This window comes from Myodes glareolus, chromosome 4 (genome assembly GCF_982192425.1).
Source record: "Myodes glareolus chromosome 4, mMyoGla1.1, whole genome shotgun sequence".
NCBI lineage: Eukaryota > Metazoa > Chordata > Mammalia > Rodentia > Cricetidae > Myodes > Myodes glareolus.
In genome coordinates this window covers 63,062,855-63,086,302 of record NC_142029.1, presented here as the reverse complement: position 1 = coordinate 63,086,302, position 23,448 = coordinate 63,062,855, and the positions used below count along the sequence as shown (strand labels likewise).

General features: G+C 42.5%; 1 protein-coding gene and 1 long non-coding RNA gene across 3 annotated transcripts in view; one reads left to right on the top strand and one right to left on the bottom strand.

Annotated features, from left to right (window-relative positions):
• Acp3 (acid phosphatase 3) overlaps positions 1–21,616 on the top strand; it is a 52,918-nt gene extending 31,302 nt beyond the window's left edge. The window contains exons 10-11 of one of the 2 annotated variants that reach the window (XM_048416818.3): positions 6,179–6,348; positions 16,878–21,616. In XM_048416818.3, coding sequence (XP_048272775.3) covers positions 6,179–6,348; positions 16,878–16,996 — 289 coding nt within the window. In that variant the 3' untranslated portion in view covers positions 16,997–21,616. Of the gene's footprint in view, positions 1–6,178; positions 6,349–6,570; positions 7,735–16,877 lie in introns of those variants that run through there. The other variant, XM_048416819.3, reaches the window with a different exon arrangement.
• On the bottom strand, positions 558–17,040 carry LOC148122289 (uncharacterized). The gene is made up of 3 exons (XR_015737706.1): positions 16,903–17,040; positions 4,772–4,982; positions 558–911 (listed from the first exon to the last, which is right to left on the bottom strand). It is a non-coding gene; the product is annotated as an uncharacterized LOC148122289 (long non-coding RNA).
• Positions 21,617–23,448: the final 1,832 nt, after the last annotated feature.

The following is a 23,448-nucleotide window of genomic DNA, read 5'->3' as shown; positions in this document are numbered from 1 at the left end:
CAAACCAGGCTGCCTGAAACTCATAGAGATTTTTTTTTTAATTTATTAATCCTTTGAGAATTCCATGCATGCATTCAATGTATTTTGAACATATTCACCTCCATCATCCTCCCCTGAACCACTCCTGGATCCTCCTCACTCACCCCCACCACACACACACACTTTCCCAACTTCATGTCCTTTATAGGCTGCTCCACTAAGTCCAATTTGTGATGCTCATATATTCATGGAGAATGGTCAATCTTCCAGGACCCTCTAAAGTAAGCCAGCTATTCCTCTTCTGAGGAATATATCTCTCAGGAGAATATATCTTCCTCTATATCTCTCAGCTAGGAGTCTGATTTGTTTGTTTAGACAAAGTTTTATTATGTACCTGGGGTCAGCCTTGCGCTCAATTTATAGCAGAAGCTGGTCTTGGTCCTGCTCCCAGGCGCTGGAGCTGCTGCAATGGGCTACTATGCCAGCCTGCTGTTATTTTGTTGTTGTTGGCTTTGTGCCCACTGTGTCAATCTCTGTTTGGTTTCATAGTCGGAGGGAAGGAGTGGGGACAACAGGACTTTGGCTCTTTCTATTGCATGAGTCTTTTATTGGGAAATAATGTATACATATTAGATGGATTGAGGGAACCATCCAAAGTAGAGGAAATTACATTTTTTTTAATGAAGGCAATAAAAAAAAGAAGGCAGACATTACTTTTTCTTTTCTTGGGGAAAAAACTGTCTGGTACAAGACGCCAAGAGGGAAATAAAGATGCCTGATGCTTATGTAAAATATCTTTCAATTAAACAGCCCAAGCTCTCTCACAGCTCCTGGTGACTCGTATCCAGCATCCTGTGTCTTAGAGTCAACTGCCGAGCAGTATTTACCCCCTTGTGACCTGGTGGGACTCTCACTGATGATTAGTTTGACCCCTGAAAGAAAATAGGACAAAGAAAAGTCAGGCTAGAGGTTTAAATGGTTTGCTTTATCTGGAACCGAAGGACTTCAGGGATGAAGAGTTTTGCTTTTCAAGTGGGAGATCTCTGGGAAAATCAGAAAAAAAAAATTGACAAATATATTAGTTACTTTGATTCGCTTTGGTAAAATACCATGACCAAGGCAACTTATAGAAGGAAGGACTTATTGAAGGCTCATAACACCAGAGAGATAAGAGTCCATCACCGTCATGACAGGGAGCATCGTAGCAGGCAGGCAGGCTGGCATGGACCTGGAGCAGCAGCTGAGAGCTTGCATCTCACTCCGCAAACAGGAAGCAGAGAACTAGTTCTTAAAATGGCACAAGGGTCCCCGTGGAGCAATGGGCAGATGTTAATAAACATTTGTTTAAAATCTGTTGAAATTATTATCAGTGTTGATGGTATGCTCTTTAGCTTCTCACTGTGAGCATTCCTTCTGATGTTCATTTTCCACTAGGGAAAATGTTGAGGGATGGGGCAATTTAACTCCTTAATTAGCAGCTGTTAGACTCTCCCTTGCTACCCTGGCAGTCTTGAGCAAGAAAACTACCAAAGAGCTACCGTGTTGGACTACCGTTATGCTAGTATCGGCCGATTTGAACACCCTATGAATAACATCCTATGAACACCTTCAGTGCTGCTGAGGTGCAGTGCCAGCAAAGATTGTTTCACATAGTTTTTATCAGACATTTTGCTACCACGAGGTTTGGTGAACTCTAAATGGCTTTGTAACCATCTCAAACTAGGTCCAAGGCAGAGCACTTCCGCTGGTGGCACAGCAGAGTGACTATTGTAACTGGTGCTAACAGGGCAAAACTAACTGATGAAACATACACTCTCATTTGTTGTTGTTGTTGTTGTTTTAAGACAGGGTATCTCTGTAGCTTTGGAGCCTGTCCTGGAACTGGCTCTGTAGACCAGGCTGACCTTGAACTCACAGAAATCCACCTATCATCTCTGCCTCCCACGTGCTGAGATTAAAGGCATGTGCTACCACTGCCCAGCTAAACTCTCATTTTTACATGAGATTTGTGCTGTGACTGGTGCAAATCCAAGCCTTCATTTGTATATCATATGCTGTGATTGGTCCATGTACCTCTCGCGCGATATATTTGCAGGCTGTTCAGAGTCTCTTAGCAGGGAGCCACTATAAGAAAGTATAACAGCACCAATACTTCATCCTCAGTCAATACCTTCACTCCTGCACAGCCAGGAGAAGGTAGACACTCTCTTTCCTGAACCTCTAACTTGGCACCAGGCATGAAAAAGTGAACCTAAAATGTCAACTTGGCTACTCTTGTTTTCAAACACCTACCATCAATGGAGAGAAGAGTTCATAGTGGAAACTAGCAAGCAAATCAGAGCATGGCAGTAAGAGGCCTGGAACAAGAAATGCTCTCCCAATAACACAGGAGTCCGAAGGCCAGCTCTGGGCACACGCTGAGAGATCCAGCTAAAATCCTGGCATCCGTTCTAGAGTAGTCCGTCTCTTCGGAGATAAGAGGATTTATCAATTTCCTCCAGCCCTCTATTCTCTCCAGTGTCTTCACCACAGCCGAGCTTGCGTTCTTAGGGTGTATAGTCCTAAAATTGTTTTACTGAGGTGTGCAGCCCCGAACTTGTTTTACTGGGGTATACCGTCCTAAACTTGTATTATCTAGGTGTGAAGTCCTAAACTTGCATTATCGGGGTGTGTAGCCCTAAACTTTATTGAGGTACTATAGTATATTCTCACTGGATCACTTTCTCTCACACCCTCACCCCTGTCCCTGTTACTAACCAAATCTGGGGTTCTTTTCCACCAGGAGACTTGAGCATTCATGCCCTTTATCAAAGGGCCACACACACATATCGACCTGGTGCTTACACTGGGATGTCTTTTTCTGGACTTCAGGGAAAATTCAAGGGTTAAACTTGATTGCTTGTTTTTCAGTTAGAATAAGGAGGGCCCAAGTTATCATGTGCTTTGGTTGTGTATTACCTAATCCTGACTCGGAGTCTGTAATTTCTCCTGAAAGAAGAAAAGATAGGGACACGGAGGGAGAATGTGTTCAATTCCTAGCCATTTTACATATGTAGTCGATTGAAACTGTAGATGCCATGGCTACTTGTGCACTTAAAGGCCTTGCTGTTTTTTGAAGGAGGGCCTCACAGTGTAGCCCAAGCAGGACTTCAGTTTGCAACCCTCCTCTCTCAGGTCTGTGTGGTGAGATTACAGGCATGCAGCACCATGCCTGCTGCTCCTCAAGGATTCTCTCTCTAATCGGGCATATCAGTTTAAAGCCATAGATTATGTAAAGTAATTAACTATGTTAAATAACTGTATTTTTCCATTTTCACATTTTATGCCACAATTTTATCCATTTTTGTGTGTCTTTAGTTTGTATCTTCAGCACCAGATCCTCTTCAGAAACTACTTGGCAGATAGATTAATTCATAAAATTAACTTTCCCTTCAGCATCAATAAACCTAGGGTTCTCAGAGGCTTTGAACAATGGAAAGTTATCTCTTGTGTATCTAACCCTCCAGGGCAGGGGATAGCTGGCCACTAGGTCACTAGGTCAAGGCGAGTGCTGTGATGTCATATGACATCAGTCAGGCACTGGGCTTCCGACCTACAGCTTCTAGGGCTGCCCACCTGCTGGCAGGTCCTCCAAAGGAATTCCTAAGTGCAAAGGGCAAGTGGCTTATCAAGTACCTCAGCCCCAAGGAAGCGTGGCCTGTTTGTTCATGCATTATCAGCTAAAAGGGGATACTTGATCCTGCTGGGGTGGGCACAACAGACTCTGAGAAATAACTCTAGTCTTTGGATATAATCATGATTTTGATAGACTGTTGGTCATCAAGTACACTTGGGAAAACAGAGTTGCTGTTACTGAAAACGACACTCAGAGATATAGTCACCAGTTTGTTCCATACTGGGCATTTTAAGAAATGTATCTTGAGGGATGGGAGATGGCCTAATGGATACAGTGTTTGCTGTGCAGATTGAGGACATGAGTTTTTTGGAGAAGGCCAGCTTGTCTGTTCTCGGCTGCCCAGAACCAAAGTAATCACACAGAAACTGTATTAATTAAAACACTGCTTGGCCCATTAGCTCTAACTTCTTATTGGCTAACTCTTATATTAATTTAACCCATTTCTAATAATCTGTATATCGCCTTGTGGCAGTGGCTTACCGGCAAAGATTCAGCATGTCTGACTCTGGTGGTGGTTCCATAGCATCCCTGACTCTGCCTTTCTTTATCTCAGCATTCAGTTCTATCTATCAACAGGCCAAAGCAGTTTCTTTATTCATTAACCAAGAAAAGCAACACACAGACAGAAGGACCTCCCACACCATGAGTTCAAATCCCCAGCACTCATGTAAGAACTGTGTGTGTGTGTGTGTGTGTATACAACCCCAGTGCTGGGAGTCAAAGACAGGTAGATCCTGGCAATCAACAGTCATTCAGTGCAGCCAAAACAGCAAGCTCCATATTCATCGATGGAGACCCTGTCTCTAAATTAAATAGAAAAACAGTGGGGGAAGATACAAGACATTGGCCTCTGATCTCCATCCATGAACATGTATGCGTATACACACCATACCACACACATATACACTAAACACAACAACCTCTGATCTCCACTCTTGAACATATATGTGTATACACACACCATACCACACACATATACACAAACAAAAACGTATCTCATAAATGAATATTTCACGCAGTCACTATCTTCCTTCTTTAAAGTGGTATCTTAAAGGTTTGTTTATATGACATTTGCAATTTGAGGTCATTATAATGAGACAGATCATTAACTCTTACTTGAATTTCCCTCCTGACTCTTTCATTGGTGAGTTACTTCCACAAACAGGTTGGCACGGGCCAGTCAGCCTTCCTGGATAGAAGCAGGTTTCAGGCAGAGCCCTTAGAATGACTCAGGAATTGAACCCATCTCTTTCTCCTCGGAGAGAACTTTCTCTGAAGTGTTGGCATATCCCCAGCTGTCTTGCATTATTCCCTTCTGTGTTTGCTGCTGAAGGAGAGGAGAGACACATTTAAGACAAAGCCTGAAAGAATACCTGAGAGCAGAGAAAAAAGAAAGGAGCGAACGAGAAGCATTGAAGAGACAGACCAGGAGAAGGGAGACCCCGCACCTAGTAGACCCCACATTTCCTGGCCCCTCTAGAAGACCCCACATTTCCTGGCCCCTCTAGAAATCAGTAAGACTTTATTTATTTCTATATTTGCCATTAACAGGAAACTGGAAAGCAAAATTTTTCCTGTTTACAAAGATTAAAAGCCTCCTTACCTAGAGATCAAATGGAAACAAGAGAGATGAACGTACCTCTCCTTCCTTATCCCCTGAACTGACCTTGTCCCCTTAGAGCAGGGGTTCTCAACCTTCCTAATGTTGCGACCCTGTAATATAGTTCCTCACATCGTGTTGGCCCCCAACCATAAAATTATTTTCATTACTACTTCATAGCTGTGATTTTGCTACTGTCATGAGCTGTAATGAAATATTTGTGTTTTGTGATGGTCTTGGGGGCCTCTGTGAAAGGGATCGTTGGATGCCCAAAGGGGTCTCAACTCACAGGTTGAGAAATGCTGTCTTAAGACAAAGCCTCTGACTTTTTGCTTAGGACCCTATCTGTGGCCAGTTTAACATGAGAGCTAAGAAATTAGGACAGTCCAGTCCCTCAGTACAAACATGAAGGAAGCTACACCGAGGATTAAGTGTCCATTTTCAATAGGAACCAGGGGTATTCGTAAAAAATAAATACAATTAAAAAATAACAACAACCAGCTTACGAGAGGTTTCTGCAGTTAAGAGTAGTCTCTTACAGAAGAGCTGAGTTTGGGTCTCAGCACCCATATCAGGCAGCCCACAGCTGTCTGTAATTCCAGCTCCAGGAGATCCGAGCCCTCTTTCCCCCGTGGGTACCCACCCACAAAACACATGGCATACACTCATGGGCATACACACATATAAAAATTAAAGGTCTTCAAAAATAGTAGATCTTCGTTCTTACTCAAAGTCACACCCAGCTCTGCTAATGATCTCTGATGAAGGATGCTGTCCCCCACTCTCCATGCCTGGCTTACCTAACAAACCAGCCTTCCCCATTCCGCTGGTCCTTAGGTTAGGGTGACAGTAGGGTGGAAAGAAATTCACGGGACGGCTTAGCATCGCGGAGCTAACAGTGCTGTCCTCTGCCTGTCCACCAGGGGGCACTTCGTGGAGATGTACTATCGGAATGAGACCCAGCACGAGCCCTACCCGCTCACACTGCCTGGCTGCACCCACAGCTGCCCTCTGGAGAAGTTTGCGGAACTACTGGATCCCGTGATCCCCGAGGACTGGTCCACGGAGTGTATGGGCACAAGCAATCACCAAGGTACTAAGGGCGCTTCGGCTTAGTGAGCTTGCAGAGCTCAGCAAGAAGTGCAGGGTGCTTTCTCAAGCAACCGGGGTTTCCAGAAAGTTCTTTGACCATTATCCCCAGCTTGGAAGGAAATGAGTTTGGGTTGATAACTGTATATTTCAGGAACCTCTCACTTTGAGCAACTCCTACCTCTCTATCTGTTTTAAAGCTTAACTTGGTTGGTCTTTCTTTCAGTGTTGCTGTAAAGAAAACCAGATCCCAGTATAATCAGGAATAAGAGCTAGGTCAAGGTTGTGGGGCTGCCATGACGCTGTGATTAGCCCAAGAACTCTTCCTGTTGAAGGGCTCCCAGGTTCTGCTTGAGCAGGATTGAATAAGGCTGCACTGAAAATTTTTGAAGTGAAACAGGTTTCAAACAAAGCCCACATGTTAGTGCACAAGCAAGAAAAAGAAGACGCTAACCCTAGGCTAATGGACAAAGGACTAATTTACCCGACAACGACGTTCACCGGTCACTGCCTTCTCTCAAAGAACGGCAAAATGATGAGACAAGAGAGACACCTGGAGAAGCTTTTCATACCTGGCCTAGCATGATCGGATTTTATATGCATGTTAAAACACATTGAGTAGCAGAACTAAGAAAATAAAAACCTCTTTGTGTCCATTCATGCTCCTTTCAAAGAAACTAAAAGCCAAGCTTTCCAGAAAGTTCCATATATGGTATCCATACAGCAGCTTCTGGAAGGCACTTTGTAGCCAATTTAAAAAAAAAAATCTGACAAAAACAAGAAACTCAGAAACAGCACCTCAGAGGTAAGGATGCTTCACCAAATCTAAAGCTGATTCATAAGAGGAGATATGAGGACACATACACAGACACACACGCATGCACACACACACACCACTGAAACAAAATGAGAATATTCTAGATGCCTCCATGTCCAAAACTTATTGGAACATTGCATATAGCTGCAAAATCTGCTCAGAGGACAAATGGAATGTAGTAGGTTTTGATTCTGGTACCTTCCGAACCCCTAAGTGAAGTGGCTGGTCTACTGCCACTGTTCCTGATGCAAGAAGGTGTTGTCTGGATGACGCTCTTTAGAGTCTTGATGGGCCACGCAGCAGAACAGAATTTATTTCTAAGGTGGCTGAAGCTAAGATGATTGCTGAAGGTGGACCCCACCAGAAGCCAGAGCCTACATGACGGCCACCCTCTCTCGACCTGGTTATGGAATGAATAACTCAAGACATGGGTTGACAAGTTGTTTTGAGTTACTTTTCCCCTGTGTAAATACATGCTGTTGGGGCCATGCAGCATCTATACTTTGTGAATGTCTTCTAGCAGTGAGGAGGTGAAAACTGGCGAATAAAGTCTTTATTGTTAGGACATCCAAAGGAAGCACTTTTATAGTGAGCTTTGAAAAACTTGTGTGTGTATATTTCATTAGAATACAATTCCTGCTGGCATATGTAAGGGATTTTTCCCTGAGGGAGGGTTGTTCTAATATAACAGAAGTGACTATATTATATATAAGATTATTCAGCTGATTTAAATTCCTTTTTTACATTAAAAACATAGTTTGAATTACTTGAGATAAAGGGTAAGCAGTGGCTAGTTAGCTCTACCTCATCTGCCCAAAATAGAACTTGGCAAGAAAACATTCTTAGACCTTAGAAAGTTTACAGTGTGGCACAGAAGTGGTATGTTCTACTCGGAACAAGGGCATGTTTTGCAACTTATATATTTATTGTATATATTATATATGCATATAAGATAATAATTATAAGGGTATAAGAAATATAAAGTAACATATCAGCTCCACAAAGTAAGAATTTTATCTGTTGTGTCCTCAGTACCCCAGAGAGCTGGTAGGGTGCATTGTTTGGTGCTCAATAAATGTTTTCTCGCTGGTGTATAATTAGTCAACTTTCCTCCTCAGCCCTCTTCTTATCTTGATTAGACACAATACCCAGGAGCCTGGAAGTCACGTTTAGCCCACTCTGTGCCTTATTGCCCATCCAGTTTGTCTCCTCTTCTTACACCTATCTGCAGCATGTTTTTGGAACCTCCCCCTCACAACAGCACCCTCGGCCATTCCATACCCAGGGAAGAGAAATAGGAGTGAGCCACAGAGCAGTTCAACCATAGGAAAATCCAGTGGCTACCGAGTGGCAGCATCCCATGCAGATTCAAGGGTGAAACGTGTGTGTGTGTCTTCCGGGCACTGACTTCCACAGCTTCTCTTTGGTAGTCTGAAGTTGGCCGCAGCTGCCCATCACAGAAATCAGCAGGTGACACAAGCCAGAGGTTGCTTAAGATTCAAGTCGCCAACACCCTGTTGATTTTAACTAGCAGGAAGTTTTTCAAGAGTCTATGAGACAAGGTGGCCACCAATAAAATAAACTTTATAATTGAACTCCCCCGATGAAAAAGGACTAGACTACACCATTCAATAAAGTCTCAATAAGTGATCTAGAAGTGGCAGGCCAAAGTGGAGACATTCCTGATACAGGAAATGACCACTGGGCTGGGTGAGCGCTTGCCTTAGCATAGGTACTATAAGCAAGGCAGGTGGTAAGGGTTGTGAATATCATTTCAATGGAACCACCAAATTTAGTACATAATTTAGCAAATAAAAACTATAGGGGTCCAAGATCAATTTAACAAATAGTTCTAACAGCTGAATTATGATCTTGGGGGGTTGAGGGTCGGGGTCAAGGTGTAGAATACAGAATATATGTTCTAAGAAAGTCAATACCTAAAGCAAGATAAAAATTATATATGATATCCTACATGTTTGAGGTGCTGGCAACCCTGTAATTGATGTTTGCAGACTGAATAAGTGTTCAACCCTCCAGATTTAACCTGACTTCCTGAGGAACTCTAAGTTAGCTGGTCAGTAATAGGGAAGAAAAGCTCAAATGGAACTCTTTAGTAAAGACCCAATCACTGGCTATATTTGGAAACCCACATGCCAGCTGATCTGTGTCACTTAGCTTCTGTTTTTAGCATTGTCATAGTTAAGAGCCCTTGCTCCATGATGTCCCTCCCAGCACCATTCCTCCCTCAAGAATGAAGCCAACTGGTGAAAACACCTTGTTCTCACCCTGCCACCATTCTTTAGTTTCCCAGGCCATATCTCACTCATCATTAAAGGGCTTGGCACTTGCAATAGTACTTGGCAGGCAGTCGTTAGACACTATGTCTACTCCTGCCCTCAATGGAGGCAGCTGTGGCACTCGTAATGATGATCTAGCCTGTGCCCTGTCAATCAAACCAACACCCAACCCTAGGGACAGGCAAGACAATCAGGGAAAGAGTTTAGAAGCATGCCCCCGCCATATAGGAGCACCATAATGGACGTACAGGCAACTCTGAGAACACACCACAGAAGCAATTAACTAAATCAACTGCTCATAAGAGTTTTCTCCAATGGGGTAATGTTCAGACAGGAGCCTGAGGGAGAAAAGGAGGCAGCCAGGTGAATGGAATGAAGCTGAGCAGGAAGAAAAATGTCCTAGACAAAGGAGAGAGAGAAAGTATGGAGGCCAGAAAGCTGAAGACAGCATGGGGCATTTTAGGAAGAGGTAGGCATTGAGTGCTTTCTCAATCGTGCTGAGCTGTCCTGGTCATTGAAAAGTTTGGGGAAGAGGACTGAAGCTGCCATTGGCTTCTTGCTTTAGAAAGGCCCTGGCTTCAACAGCCAACATCAAACTAAATGGAGAGAAACTCCCAGAGATTCCACTGAAATCAGGAAAAAGACAAGGTTGTCCACTTTCCCCATATCTATTCAATATAGTTCTTGAGGTCCTAGCTAGAGCAATAAGACAACAAAAGGAGATCAAGGAGATACAAATCGCAAATGAAGAAGTCAAACTCTCACTGATAATATGATAGTTTACATAAGCAACCCCCAAAATTCTACCAAGGAATTTCTACAACTGATAAACATTTTCAGTAATGTAGCAGGATACAAAAAACTCAAAAAAAATCAGTAGCCCTCCTGTACACAGATGATAAAAGGGCTGGGAAAGAAATCAGGAAAACAACACCCTTCACAATAGCCACAAATAGCATAAAATATCTCAGAGTAACTAACCAAACAAGTGAAAGACTTGTATGACAAGAACGTTAAATCTTTAAAGAAAGAAATTGAAGACACCAAAAAGTGGAACTATCTCCCATGCTCTTGGGTAGGCAGAATTAACATAGTAAAAATGGTAATATTACCAAAAGCAATTTACGGATTCAATGCAATGCCCAGCAAAATCCTTCATATACCTCAAAAGAACAGTACTCAACTTCATATGGAAAAACAAAAAACCCAGGATAGCCAAAACAATCCTGTACAATAAAAGAACTTCTGGAGGCATCACAATTCCTGACTTCAAACTCTACTACAGAGCTACAGTACTGAAAACAGGTATTGGCATAAGAACAGAAAGGAGGACCAATGGAACCGAATCAAAGACCCAGATATTAATCCACACTCCTTCAAACACCTGATTTTTGACAAAGAAGCAAAGAATACCGAATGGAAAAAAGAAAGCATATTTAACAAATGGTGCTGGCATAACTGGATATCAACATGTAGAAGAATAAAAATAGACCCATATCTATCACTATGCACAAAAGTCCAAATGGACCAAAGACCTCAACATAAAGCCACCACACTGAACCTTATAGAAGAGAAAGTGGGAAGTACACTTGAACGCATTGGCACAGAAGACCACTTCCTAAATATAACCCCAGCAGCACAGACACTGAGAGAAACAATTAATAAGTGGGACCTCCTGAAACTGAAAGGCTTCGTAAAGCAAAGGACACCATCAACAAGACAAAACGACAGCCTATAGAATAGGAAAAGATCTTCACTAACCCCACATCAGAGGTCTGATCTCCAAAATACACAAAGAACTCAAGAAATTGGTCATCAAAAGAACAAATAATCCAACAAAAAAAAATGGAGTACAGACCTAAACAGAGAACTCTCAACAGAGGAATCTAAAATGGCTAAAAGACACTTAAGGAGATTCCATTTTACACCTGTAAGAATGGCCAAGATCAAAAACACTGATGATAACTTACGCTGGAGAGGTTATGGGGAAAAGGGAACACTTCTGCATTGATGGTGGGAATGCAAGCTGGTACAGCCCCCCTTTGGATGTCAGTGTGGCGATTTCTCAGAAAATTAGAAAACAACTTTCCTCAAGACCCAGTAATACCACTTTTGGGTATATATCCAAAGGATGCTCAATTGTGCCACAAGGATATGTGTTTAACTATGTTCATAGCAGCTTTATTTGTCATAAGAATCTAGAAACAACCTAAATGCCCCTCAACCAAAGAATGGATAAGGAAAATGTGGTACATTTACACAATGGAGTACTACGCAGCAGAAAAAAATAATGACATCTTGAATTTTGCAGGCAAATGAATGGAGCTAGAAAACATTATTTTGAGTGAGGTAACCCAGACCCAGAAAGACAATTATCGCATGTGCTCACTCATAGGTAGTTTTTAAACATAAAATAAAGAAAGCCAGCCTACAAACCACAATCCCAGAGATCTTAGACATCAATGAGGACACTAAGAGAGACATACATGGATCTAATCTACATGGGAAATAGAAAAAGACAAGATCTCCTGAGTAAATTGGGAGCATGGGGACCTTGGGAGAGGGTTGAAGGAAGGAGGGGAGAGGCAGGGAGGGGAGCAGAGAAAAATGTAGAGTTCAATAAAAATCAATAAAAAAGAAATAAAGAAGCTTTTTTTTTAAAAAAAGAAAAAAGACAGGCCCTGGCTTCAGTGAGAGACTAGATCTGGTAAGAAGGAGGCTGAGGGCATGGAGGGTAAGAGGCTACTGCAGTGGACAAGGCCTAGAATGAGAGGAAGAGAGAACTGGGGCGTAGTTCAGGAGGCAGAGTGTTAAGGCAGCACACAGGAATACCTGGGCTGGATGGAGTCCCAGCAAAATACCAGGTGTGATGGTGCATGTCTGTAATTCTAGCAGCTGGGAGATGGAAACAGGGAGACCAGAATTCAAGGTCATTCTTGGCTACCTATCCAGTTAAGGAAAGATTGTGTCGGGACATTTCTTTTAGCAGCTTTTGTGCGTTTCCATGGGACAGGGCCTCTTTTTCAGCCCTGGCATGGTTTTCAGACCCCTGCTCTTTGCAGGAAGGAACCAACGATCACTGTCATTTCTCAGCTTCTAGAACATAACTCTGCCAAATTTCTAAAGTCTTCTATAGTTCAACCAAGCACATAATTTTAAAGTAAATTTTAAAAGTGTAAAGCTTCCCAGAGAGGCTGGTGTGGTGTGTGCCTGAAATCACAGCCCTTGGAGACAGAACGATCTTGAGTTCCAGGCAGGAGATTTACCTCATTGAAGAGTGCTGGGCTAGCATGTATAAGGTTCAACCCTCAGTACCGAAAGATGGGAGGGTAAAGAGAGAAGAGAGTTGTCTTTCCTGGGGTTTTTTGTTTGTTGTTTGTTCTCTCAAGTCCCTTGTCCAGATTCTTTTGGATAGATTCCTTCCACCAACCCCTGAAATAATCACATTTCAAAACCCCATAGCTGTATCCTTATTCCATGCTCACCACGAGCCTGTCCCCAACATCTCCAACCCCTACTGCTGCATCTAAGAGAAAAATTAAAGACCTGTTTTTTCCAGCTACCTCTTGGCCACATCTATCCACAGAAGAGCTCGTCTCCATCCCACTTATAAACAAAAGTCATTTCGTTCTCTAGTCTGTACCTGCCCTATCTGTGGTGCTCATTCTTGGTCACAGCACAAATCCATGGCTTAGCCGCATCTTCCCCTTGACCAAGGGTCTTTAGTCTGTCACCAACACTTTTCAGTGCAACCCAGGATTGACCAGCATTCTAGTTCCCTTGTCTGTGTCCCCACATCCACAGCTCTAGTTCTGAGCCTTGGGTACCCGGCCTGAGATATTCCAACGACTCCTTGCCCAACCTACCTTGTCACCACCATCATGACTTCAGAGGATATTTTCCTTAAATACAACAGCTCATCCCTCCCAAGCATTTCTGGTCATTTCCAGGTGCTTCAGAACAAAACTAAACCAGAAACCCAAAAGTTGGACCCTGATCTTGTCTTTTTCTATTTCCCATGTAGATTAGATCCATGTATGTCTCTCTTAGTGTCCTCATTGATGTCTAAGATCTCTGGGATTGTGGTTTGTAGGCTGGCTTTCTTTATTTCATGTTTAAAAACTACCTATGAGTGAGCACATGTGATAATTGTCTTTCTGGGTCTGGATTACCTCACCCAACTCCCATGCTCTACTCACTGCCTCCCAAACGTACCCCGTGCACCACTCCTGTCTCATCGGAAACCCCATTCCTCCTACAAGTCATCTCACATCTCATAAGCTTTCCAATTTTCCCCTTTTGCAAATTCAATATACTCTGTTGGTTGCAGTTTTCTCTGTTTGAATGGCAACAGTAACACCTCCATTTCAGCATGGGTCACACTATCACATAACTGTCTATCTGGTTCTCCCATCACATGCTGGGTTTCTCAGGAGCAGAGCATATGGGGTCTCCCATAGTCTATGTGATACAGGATATGTGCTCACTGCAGGAAGTGTGGGGATGCTTATTCCATGGACTGCTGTAATAGCATAGCCAAAGTTAATGGGTTAATTAAAAATTAAATTTCTAAATTCAGAAAACTAACCATGAAAATAGATTTACCTTTTCAGGAACTCACTATTATAGCCCAGGCTACTCAGGAGCTTAAAATCCTTCTATTTCAGCATCCCAAATGATAGGATTATAGGCACATGTCATCATTCCCAGCCCTGTGAAAATGGATTTTTTTCCCAAGACAAGATAAAGAGAGAGAGAGAGAGAGAGAGAGAGAGAGAGAGAGAGAGAGAGAGATGTAAATCATTAGCATTTGTCTCTCTTCTTTATTTCCATCCAGTCTCTTCTTTCCTTCTTTAATTCTGTTTGGTTCTCTCTAACTTTTCAACAATGGGGTTGAAGATGTCGCTCAGCTAGTAGAACACTTGCCTGCCTAGCACACTCGAGGCCCTAGGTTCAGTCCCCAGGACCGCATAAAACCCAGTGGGATAATGCACTCCTATAATCTCAGGTAGAGGCAGGAGGAGCAGAAGTTCAAGGTGTTCCTTGGTTACACAGCCACCTTCTAGCTACCTGGACTGCATAAGATCTGATCTCAAAACCAAAACAAAGATAGAAGAATTATTTAAATGTACTACAATGGAGGGTATATAAATGCACTACAATGGAGGGTATATAAGTGTACTCTTTCTCTCCATTGTATATCTTCACCCTTCACTCAAGGACAATATATTACAGCTTCTCTTCATGAATCCAATTTCCAGCATTGCTACTCTTGTATCTTTAACCATTATTGAGAAAATTAGGGTTACATGAACACAGGCACTGAGATCCATGACAACTGCCTGGTAACCAAGGTGCTACGGTGTGATTGGTGGTAGGCAGAATACACAGCATAAACTTGACAGACAAAGGATGACTTCCATCATATCCCAGGTGGGACAGAGTGGGACGGTGTGAGATACCATCATGCTTCCCAGAGAGGTGCAACATTTAAAACCCAGGAGTTGTTTATTTCTGGAATTTTCCACTTAATACATTCATACAGTGATTGACTGCCATGGGTAACTGACATTACAGAAAGTGAAGCCATAGATAAGGGAGACTACTACATACCAAGTTGCTTACGCATCAAGCTTGAGGTGGAAGTCATTAGTGAATAGATGAATTTGAAATTCTATTTCTAGTACAATAAAATTACCTGCTGAGCCTTTATCAAATGATCTACTTCTTCATTTCCTCCCTCTGCAACAAGGTTAGGCTAAATCAGTGATTTTCTTCTGTGTTCTTAGAGCACTACTATTCTATAGACAAGACATCAGGACCAGAAATGTTTGCTTCCCATTGCCCAAGCCAATAAGTCATCCCATGTTTGCACAATTAAAAGATGTGCAACTGGGCATGGTAGCAGCTACCTTTATTCCCAGAACTCTGGAGACAGAAGCAGGCAGAACTCTGAGGTCAAGGCCAGCCTGATCCACAGAGGAAGTTCCAGGGCTACAAAGAGAAAGCCTGTCTTCAGCACCAACAACAGAGGTGTGCACTGAGAGATGGAGGAAGTTGTTGTGATGTGTCAGCTTCGGTGAACAATGTGTGCCAAGGAGAGCAACTTTCTAATGTATTAGTTTCTCATCTGAAATGTGACCTTGTGTATCTCCTCATGGCTGCTCACCATCATCTATCAAGAGATCTTTCTCAACAATTACAGATTCACACTACTCTGTGATTATGCAATAAATGTCTCCCAAACTCAACTTATGCTCAGTTTCTCTTAAAACATGCTTTTTTGAAAAATCAGTTTTAAAAGAGGGAATGGTTCCACTTATTTTAGTCAATTGCTCGAAGTGAGTTATTCAAATTTTCCTCTGAGCTTCTGAGCCAATTCAGTTGATAATTTAACCATAGAAAAATACATGAAATTCACTGAGGAATCTGAGGCAATAGAATTAGAAGTTTGAGCCCAGTCCATGGGGTGGGGGGAGGAAGGAAAGAAGGAGGAGAGAAGAAAGGAAAAGAGGGATGAAGGAGAAAATTAGCATTATGAGAAAGAAGACTGTATCACTATGGTCTTCCATATCACTAGGATACCAGATATCAGGCAAATGTATGGTGCCTTCATGGATGGTGCCAGCCTTGGAGGTGCTTGATTGAGCCATGACTTACTCATAGTAAAAGTGGATGAAAAATGTTCACAGAAAATAATCTAGATGTACTTCTACATTTATCTTGTCTAGATTCTTCCATTTTAGAAGAAATTAAAATTTAAAGCCAAAAGCCAGTATGCTGTCACCCCCCACCGCCCCCTGTCCCAGTCCATGGGGGCGAGGGGGGAGGGAGGGAAGAAGGAGGAGAGAAGGAAGGAAAAGAGGAAGGAGAGAAGTTACATTATGAGAAAACCTTCGACACTTCTACTCAGTTACCTTCCCTCTGCAGTGGAGAGCTGAGGCCAAATGTCAAAGGTCATGCTGAAATTAGAACTTAAGTCCCCTCCTGACTCTGAGTTCTGTGTTCTATCCAACACTCCCTACTGATTCCAAGGCTGCTTCAGACATGCCTCGAGAATTTACCATCGAGGCAGGAAAGCTAGACATGGTGGCACTCACTTGTAATTCCAGTACTTGGGAGGTTGAGGCAGGAGGATCAAGAGTGCAAGCTAGCTAGCTCATCCTCGGCTACATAGCAAGGACAAGGTCCCTCTGTCTCACACAGCAAAAAAGCAGAAGGACAAAAGCAAAAGTTTTGTGAAAACTATATTGCTGACACAAAATAAAATACCTTTCTAAGTTTTAAATTAAGGCAAAAAGTCAACAATGACATGCGATTTTCATCTGCTTTTTAGGGCTTTCATTGAGCGGGGGTGTTGGTGTGATCCTCGCCTGTTCCTAACATACTAATTTCCCATCGGTGTACTTGTCTTTGCAGTCCTGAGGGTCATCCTTGCCATTACCTTCTGCCTGGTGTCTGGTATCCTAGTGATACTGCTGCTCGCCCTCATCCGCCACGGGCCCTGCTGGCAGAGAGAAGTGTATCGGAACATCTGAACAGACGGCTGACTTCCAGGGACAACATCTCTCAGTGAGGAGGCACCTTCAGGATGGGCTTCTGCCATGTGGACATTGAGAGTTGGTGTGAGCTCACTGCCACGGGGGCGAGTGCAGAGCTGGCAGGCTAGGCAGGTCTTCTGGCCACCAAGCTGCTCAAGGGCTGCCACAGGACTCCTCTGCAAGAGCTCTTATGTTCTTCTCTGTTCTCTCACACAGAGGTCTTGAGAGTAACAAGAAGCCAAATTCTAGTTCATCTTGTGCCTACAAAGTGGAAGGGAGAGAAAGTAGGACCGAGACACAGGTTAGAGCAGAGTAGGTAATCCGGAATGTTAGACTAGAAGTATAGAGTCCACAGGAAAGTGACTTAGTTATTTACTAAAACTAACACACTCTCTCTCTCTCTCTCTCTCTCTCTCTCTCTCTCTCTCTCTCTCTCTCTCCTCTCTCCCCTCCTCTCTCTCTCCTCTCCCTCTCCCTTCTTTCTCTTTCTCTCTCCCTGTCTGAGAGTTTAAAGCAGTTTAAACCCAGCGTTTGATAACTGGCAGACTTGTACCTGTACATCTAACACACGCGTACATATATTTATATTCAAAATGTCTTAGGTAAGGCATTTGACTCTCAGAAACTGCAATGTCTTTCACTTTAAGAATAGCTTGGGCTATTTTCTCCCAATTCCCACACAGAGAAATAACCGAAAAACCGATGAGATAAAAGCCGTTTTCCCCGACTCTCACGGCCTGATTTGTGTACAGTTTGTGTCACCTTCACTTTAAAACTATGATCTCTTACACTCACAGGGCTGCTCATGGCCAGCATGACATGATAATTTTTTTACTTCTTTAATTTTTGGTGTAGTGGTGGAATGCAAACCCCTGGGCTTTGTGCACACTAGGAGAATGCTTTGCCAATTAACTATGCCTTAGACCCTTTCCAACCACGTATCAACACAGAAAGGAAAGTACATGGGGCAGGGGACTGGGGAGATTGACAATATACTGGCGTTTGGCCTTAAATTTTAATTTCCTCATCTAAAATGGAAGAATCTAGACACGATGAATGTAGAAGTCACATCTAGATTAGCTTCTGTGAACAATTTTAGTCCACTTTTACTACATATAAGTCATGGCCCAATCAAGCACCGCCAAGGCTGGCACCACCCATGAAGTCATTAAGGAAAAGATTAAAACTTACTTTATATCATTATATTCTACTCCAGACACACAAGCATTCAGCTGGTGATAAATTTGATCTCACTCCTCAGTCGGTTGCTCTACTTCCTTGGGGTTGCCTACAGATCTCGGAGTATACTGGATTTGAGGTGTGTAGGTCAGAGAAGGGCCTCTGGCCCCACTGTCCACACTCATGTATCTTTCTGAAGACAGGCAGAAACATAGACTGTGGCTCCCAAGATGATACTCGGAATTCACTGTCTAGATGTCTCTATGGGATGCTGGGGTCCTTGACACCCAGCAGGGAACTCTGTTCTCCACTCAGATCCCCACCCATTCCTTGAGTCCCATGGTGCCCCTGTTAAACACCAAGCATTCATCTCTATAGTCTGTACTTTAATATCATTCTCAACGAGCCAAAGCCATCAAAAACAAAACTTAAAGAGCGTTCTCTCTCTCTCCCTCCCTCCCTGATATGTGTGCGTGTATATTTATGTGAGTATGCATGTGGTTTGTATACACGTTTTACTTTCCCACGCATGCTCAGAGGATGAAGGAGGATGCCACATGTCCCTTCCTATTCTTCTTCTTATTATTTTATGACAGGATTTCCCACTGAACTTAGAGCTATTCTGGAATCCAGTAAGCTCCAGTAATCCTTCTGGTTTCTCCCCCACAGCACTAGGGTTAAAGGAACACACGGTCCACACTCAGCTTTTTACATTGGTGCTTAGGATTTGAACTCAGGTCCCCACACCTGTACAGCAAGGGCTCTTACCCACTGACCCACCTGCCCAACCCCCAGTACCTACCATCCCTCTGAATACATACAGAAAGCTCTCAGGCTCAATGTCACCATCTCCTTTACCTTCTTCCATTGGCAAATGCTAAAGCCATTTTTGATACAACATGGCAGAGGGAAGAATCACAAGTGACAAAGATCTATAGGAATAAAGCAAAACGCACAGATGAACTGTAGGGTCTCTCAGAAAATAACCGGTAGTAATGCAACTTCAACAACGGGGAATGTGAACTCCCAATACTGATAATTGCCTGGCAGGTGGGACAGATGTGACCATTCTAGTTGCCATGGTAATACTGCTGAAAGATCATCACTAGAGCTGAGATCACCTCCATTCTGGTGTGTGTTCCTTGTCATTTGAGAGGCCTTTGTGTAGAATTCACACAAAGCAAGCATTATCATGTTGATAATAATTACATAACCATACCAGTGATGAGTACACGGGAAAGCACTGAGAGAGACACGGGTGGGCTATCCTTAGCTTTAATGGCATAGCACTGAGAGAGACACGGGTGGGCTATCCTTAGCTTTAATGGCATAGCACTGAGAGAGACACGGGTGGGCTATCCTTAGCTTTAATGGCATAGCACTGAGAGAGACACGGGTGGGCTATCCTTAGCTTTAATGGCATAGCACTGACAGGGAATTAAATGAATATAATTCTGAAAAAATACTAGTGCTTAAGAAATGTCATACATGAGGCTCCAACATTTAACTGGCAGTCACTTGACAGCTTTTTGTACTAAAACTGGCATCCTGTCCCTGAATTTACTTGTATTACCTATTTTCTCAACTCCCTGCCCTTTTTCTATCTTATTCTAATAATTGTTACTTGACTGACTCCTTTTGGTCAGAGAGGCTTCTGGGTAAATGACTGTTTTAACTGTTATAACTGTTTTCTCTTTTAAAACTCTTGACGAAAACCTCTCAAGCAATAATTCACATGTGAAATGTCGGTGCCTCAGAACAGGGCCCAGAGACACATACAGTCACACACACAGCCTTAAACGTCCCACAGTCAGGGTCCAGAGACATGCATAATCACACACACGCCCTTAAATGTCCCACAATCAGGGCTAAGAGACACATACAGTCACACACATGGTCTTAAATGTCCCACAGCCACATTTGCACATTTGTAAAGATAAACTTTTTTTTTTACTTAAATGAATTTTAATATAAAATTTACTTTTTAAAATGCATATAAAATATCATTTCAACAGGTAATTGATATTCAAAAGGTGTTCATGGAATATTTTAAAGATGTTTCTCATAACAAGTATTTAAATCTGATACATTTTAATCTTCCACCACCTCCCAAGTTGGAGTAGCCAACTTTGAAGACTCAGTAGTGACTAGTGGCCCCTACACTGACTAGGGCCATAGACAATAGCCTTTTTAAAGCAGAGAAAACATATTCTTTATTTGTAAAATACACTTTTGGGCCAGATGGTGGTGCCACACGCGTTTATTCCCAGCACTAGGGAAGCAGATGCAGGTGGATCGCTGCGAGCTCAAGGCCAGTCTGTTACAGAGTTCCAGGACAGCCAGGGCTGTTACACAGAGAAACCCTAACTCAGAACAAACAAACAAACAGACAGACACACTTTTGATTATTGTGACAAAATAGCTGTCATCTTTAGGGCTGGAACACGGCTCACTGATGAAATGCTTGCCTACCGAAGGCAAGCCCTGAGTTCACCCCCAGTACCACAATAAAGTAAAAATAAAAGAATTACAGATGATCATTTTTCTCCTATGTCTTCATTGTTTTTTACCTTTGGCCAAACTGATGAAAGATTGTCTGAAATGCTTTAATTTTAAACCTGTCTTAAAGGTAATAGCAGAGCCCTCTTCTAACTTACCTTATACTAAATGTTAAATGTCTAGAGAAGGAAGCTGGTAACAGAGGCAGAGGGATGCCTTTTTAAGGTAAAATGGAACAAAGAGCAATGGCGTCTCAAGAAAACCATTCACAAGTCATGACTTCCCACACAGTTTGCTTTATAGCTAAATGAACAGAAATATGTAAATATGTTTACCATGATGAATTCTGAGCCCAAACACATCACACACACAAACGCACATGCACATGCACAGGTGTTGTTTGAAACAGGGTTTCTCTGGATAGCCCTGGCTGTCCTGGAGCTCACTGTGTAAAATGGAGAAAATGAGCTGAGCACTAACTAGCATGCATTCATTCGCCCCTCTCTGCTTTTTGTCACATGACTGGTTATTTCAAGCTCTTGCCACCTTGACTACCCTGTCATGGTGGGCTTTACCCTTGTGCTGTGAGCCGTAACTAACCCTCTTGTCACTTCCATTACTTTTCTCAGAGGACTACATCACAGCAACAGGAAGAAAAGTTAAGAGAGAAGGAATCAGTGCTGCTTCCTTCTAATTCTTGTATTTGTGCAGGGCTGGATTCGATACCATGATGAGCTATTATAAAGAAAGTCTGTCTCTCTCTGTCTTTCTGTCTGCCTCTCTCCCGCATGCTCTTCTACAGCTATCTCTGTCTGCCTCTCTCCCGCATGCTCTTCTACAGCTATCTGCTACCCCACCAGAAGCCCTCCCTAAAGCAGATCCTGGCACCATGCTCTTGAATTTTCAGAACTGTGAACTAAATAAACTCTTTGCAAATTGTTCTGCCTCCGGTATTTTGTCATTGCAACACCAAAACAAACCAAAGTAACTTACGTGGAAAGCAGAAGAGAATAAGGTAGTTAAGCCAGATGCATGGGCTGACGTCCCAGCTTGGACTCTTACTAGCCATATGGTGAGAGTCACCTAAATTTTCTACCAGTCTCCTTGTCTGTAAACTGCAAACAGCAGTGGCTCCTAGTCAAAGTATTATGATGAATAAATGAGCTACTACTTACAAGTGCCAGAAATGGCCCTGGGTCCTAGTGAGCAATATATTATTATTAAAATAATAGCATTTCATTAAATATTCAGTGTAGGATGTCAGGAATTTGTCACTGTCTGCCAAAAAACCTTATCATTCTGAATTTTATTGTTAAACAAACATGAGATGTGATTTTTCATTAGCTCTCTATACACTCTCAAGAGTGGATTTCAATCTTACCCCACATCTTAAAGTGACAACCATTATTAAAATGATGGCGTTTCCCTTGGAGGAGCAGCAGGGACACCAGAGATCTCATTAAAACTGTTTTTTTGATTGAGGATCTGTCTCTGAGCGAGGAGAACATTGCATTAAAGAAAGAGTAAGTGGATTTCAGCAGGAAGTCAACTGCCAACGGAACCTTCAAATAAAGTTCATTAATGTGTGAAGACAGAACCTACGGAGGAGATGCATCAAGTCGGCTCCACTGTCATGAGAGGGCAGATGTAGGGAAAATAAAAAAACAAAACATTGGTTGGCTGTATAAATATTTGTTATCTTGCTAAGGATAAAAAGGAATTATTTCAAACAGACTAACAGTGAAGGCTGGTGGTGGCAATTTTTTTTTTACTTCCTTTAGTGTTTTGATACATATCAACTTCTCATAATTACAGAAGTAAACTGTCACCCTCAGGCATAAATTTCATTGATCTTAAGGCTGATGAAATCAAACAGGGTGCTACAAGCAGGTGGTCTTCAGAAATGCAAGCAGGGCCTGGTCATGCGATGAGGGCGGGAGGAGAGTTGGTTTTCCAGGATGGAAGCCAGGCATTGTCTCTCCCACCAGCCTGCAGGAAAACGACCAATGTCCCTTCTTCCCCGTCATGGGGGCTCATCTTTCCTGGCCTCTTGAGATTCAGGTCAGGGAGGCAAAAGCCACTTGGATGACACGTGTATTGAGTATCTAGACTGTTGTCAGGTTTATGGTGGTTTGGGTCAGAACATTAAAATTGTGGCATATAGGGGTTCTAGTGAGACCCTGGATCCTTTCTCTTTTGTATGATTTTTTTTACCTCCATTTGTAGTAGATCAAGAATAAGATGCAGGTTGGACAGCTGGCTCAGGGCTCATGGAAAGACAGACACTTGTGGAGAAAAAAGAGTAAATTTCAGAATTATGGATAAATACATACAAAATTATCATATGATAAAGGTTATTTTTCTGTGAAAAATGAAAAAAATGAGTTAAGTCCCAATTGATAGAAACATATTTAAAAAGAGTAAGTCTGGACCTTTACCAAAATTAGTTTTTAGAGGAATCATATATTCCTATCATTTAAAAACTATATATTTATATTTTCAAATAAAATTATATATAGAAAACAAAACAAAAGTATTAAGAAAATCAAGTGACTGAGAGTTTCGAGCCAGATATGGAAAAATGGAAAGTGGGAAGGGTAGAAGACAACACAAAGAAAGACAGACAAAGAGATCAGAAGTTTTTATGAGGTTAAGTGGTGTTTGGGCAGGAAAGAGCTAAAAGAGTCGAGGAGTGGAGGAGGGTTTGCTCAGGAACTTTAATTTTTTAAAGACAGGTTCTCAGTTTGTAGTCTTGGCTAGCCTAGAATTCA